A 2,544-nucleotide genomic window follows, 5' to 3' on the forward strand; every position below is an offset into this window, starting at 1 on the left:
TGGGCGGCCGCGCGGAGTGGCTGCTGCTTCCCAGGCTCACCGGTGGTGGAGGGTATTCGAAGCGGCTGCGCTGTTCCACCGCGGCGGCGGCGGCGGCGGCAGCAGCAGCGGCTGCGCTCAGACCATAGCGCTCCAGGCCGGACGGGGCCGCCAGCACCGCAGGCTTGCTAGAACCATCGACGTGGTTGAGCTGTTGCTGCTGCTGTTGCTGCTGTTGTGCGGCGGCCGCTGCCGCCGCCGCCGCCGCCGCCTCCTTAGCCGACAGGGCCACCGTCTTGACCCCGACGGGCGGCGGCGGCCCGGGGGAGCGGCCGTCCTGGAAGCAGCCGTGCGCCCGCTTCAGCTGACGCGCGGTCTCGATCACAAACTCGATGCGATCCGCGCCCTCGTAGTTGACGCAACCGCGGCATACGGGTTCCGAGAAGTCCCAGATCATGGCCCAGGGCATGCGGGGCAGGTCGCACAGGTAGCAAGATTGTCTCCGGGACGAGGACACCTGCGCCGCCGACATGATGCCGGCCCTCGGGAAGGTAGGCCCCCGCCCCGGCTGTCTCCGCGGCGCTTTCTCCTCCCGGAGGGCTGGCAGGCTGGGGAGGGAGTACGGCTGCGGGGGAAGGAGGGGGGGCGAGAAAGTTCTGCCCCAGGGGCTGGAGGAAGCGCGAGTCTCCACCGCCCGCGCAGCGCCTCGCTGCGGGGGCTCCACCGCCCGGGCTGCGGACGAGTTCAGCCCGCTCCTCGCCCCCACCTCCTACTGCGGCTGTTTCGTCGGGAGGGGAGCTCAGGCGCCTTCTTCCTGGTGTCGCAGACCCGGGCTGGAAGCTCCGGGCCCGGGGGGAGGGGGCGAGGGTGCCGGGTGCTGGCCGCCGTTGGTTCTTGGCCCCCTCCCCGGAGTGGCTGGTGCCTGGAAGCTCGAAAGGGGTTGTCTCTTCCTCTCCCCTGGGGGGGACCCCCTACGACCTGCGTCCTCTCCCCGTCAGGCTCTCTGGGACGAAGGGTAGAGGGTTCAGTGCCACCCGGTGCCCGAGTCCAATCTTGCTGAAGTCGCTGCTTCCCCGGAGGACCGGGGGAGGGGTTGGCAGCCGAGAGAGGAGCTTCTCCCCTCGCAGCGTCGGCCGTTCCGCTGGCGGCAGCTGGGTTTGCACGGCCGGAGGGAGCCGCCGCGGCCACTGCTTCCAGGACGCACGAGAGCAGAGGAGAGGAGCGCACGCACGCAGGCTCCCGCCGCCCCCAGGCCTGGCGGGCGCCCGGGCCCCCGCGGCTGGCGGCGCTCACGTTGGCTGCAGGGCGCTCGCGCGGCGCCTCGACCCGGGTCGCATCCCTTCCCGCTCGCACTCGCCCGGAATGTGGGGTTGTGATTGTTACTCTACGTTCCGGAGGCGCGGCTCGGCGCTCCCGCTCGCGCTGCGGCTCGCGCTGTCCCGGGCTCGGCCGCGCGGGATGCCGCCCAGGCGGAGCGCTGACGTCACCGCCATGCTCTGCACCAGTTCTCCCCCCTCCCCTTTACACTTCCTCTGTGGAGCCCACTTGTTGCTCGGGAAAAGCGCATGCGCGGCAGGGCGCCCAGATTCCTCCCAGTCGGCCCCTCCTCCGCGCCTCCGCCCTCCCCTCCCCCCTCGCTGTGTGTGTACAACAGCTGAGGCCCAGCGAGCTAATGCTGGAAGACCAGGGTTGGGGGTGGAAATTAAACAGACTATGACCTTTCCTTTCTCCGCCCGGCTTTCCCAAGTTAAAACGCGTTTGAAAACCACAAGCATCGTTTCCGATCCCGCTCCCCACCCCACTCCGAGCAGTGAATTTAAATGTCCTGTTTCAAGATTTTCGCTGTGAATTTCATAAGGGTGTTACCCATTCCATCTGCAATCAAACCTCTCCCCCCCCCCAGGTATGAACGTCACATTCATTGCTACCGCTGATGCCGAGGCACCTGCAAAATTAGCTGTTTTCCAGTCTTTCAGAAACTGCCTTTTCGCTTTGTTTTTGTGCCCTGGTCTCGGAACCTGAGCTTCAGCGACGGAGCTAAATGAATTCAGGGTGAGATACCCCTCCCCCAAGCCGTACTCTAAAAATTTTGGCTGAATGTCTAAAGAAGCTACGAGCACCCGGAGGCCTTTAAGGAAAACAGTCTACTGGCTGCGCACAGCTGCATTTGGGGGCAGGGAGGGGGAGGTGCTGGAGAGACCAAACAGGTGAGTGGTTTCTTCGGGATTGATAAAAGAAGGTGGGGTCAGCATTTAATAATGTTGATATATCTTTGTAAAGCACAGCCACAGTTTTCAAAGTTCTTTCTTGTGTGCTGTGATTTCATACCATAGTGCCCCAGATGGCTGAGCACGGCCCTGCTTTCTTTTCCGTTACAAGATCACCTCTCGTCGTTAGTGTTTATTGCAGAACAGATATGTTGGTCAAAGGGCTAGTTGGGGCATTTCAACTGATTCTTCCAAGTATTGGGCCTGCTTTTTTTTTTTTTTTCCATGAAGATTGAGATAATCCTGGGCGAGGCTTGAGAGGGGTGGCAGTATAATGGAATTTCAGGTTCTGGAGTCT

General features: G+C 63.1%; 1 protein-coding gene across 1 annotated transcript in view; it reads right to left on the minus strand.

Annotated features, from left to right (window-relative positions):
- The window catches only part of IRF2BPL (interferon regulatory factor 2 binding protein like), a 3,413-nt gene extending 2,902 nt beyond the window's left edge, over positions 1-511 (minus strand). Inside the window, exon 1 of the mRNA XM_007459792.1 lies at positions 14-511. Coding sequence (XP_007459854.1) covers positions 14-511 — 498 coding nt within the window. The remainder of the gene's footprint in view (positions 1-13) is intronic.
- Positions 512-2,544: the final 2,033 nt, after the last annotated feature.

The sequence above is a fragment of the Lipotes vexillifer genome, unplaced genomic scaffold (assembly GCF_000442215.2).
Source record: "Lipotes vexillifer unplaced genomic scaffold, Lipotes_vexillifer_v1.1 scaffold39, whole genome shotgun sequence".
In the NCBI taxonomy this organism is placed as follows: Eukaryota; Metazoa; Chordata; class Mammalia; order Artiodactyla; family Lipotidae; genus Lipotes; species Lipotes vexillifer.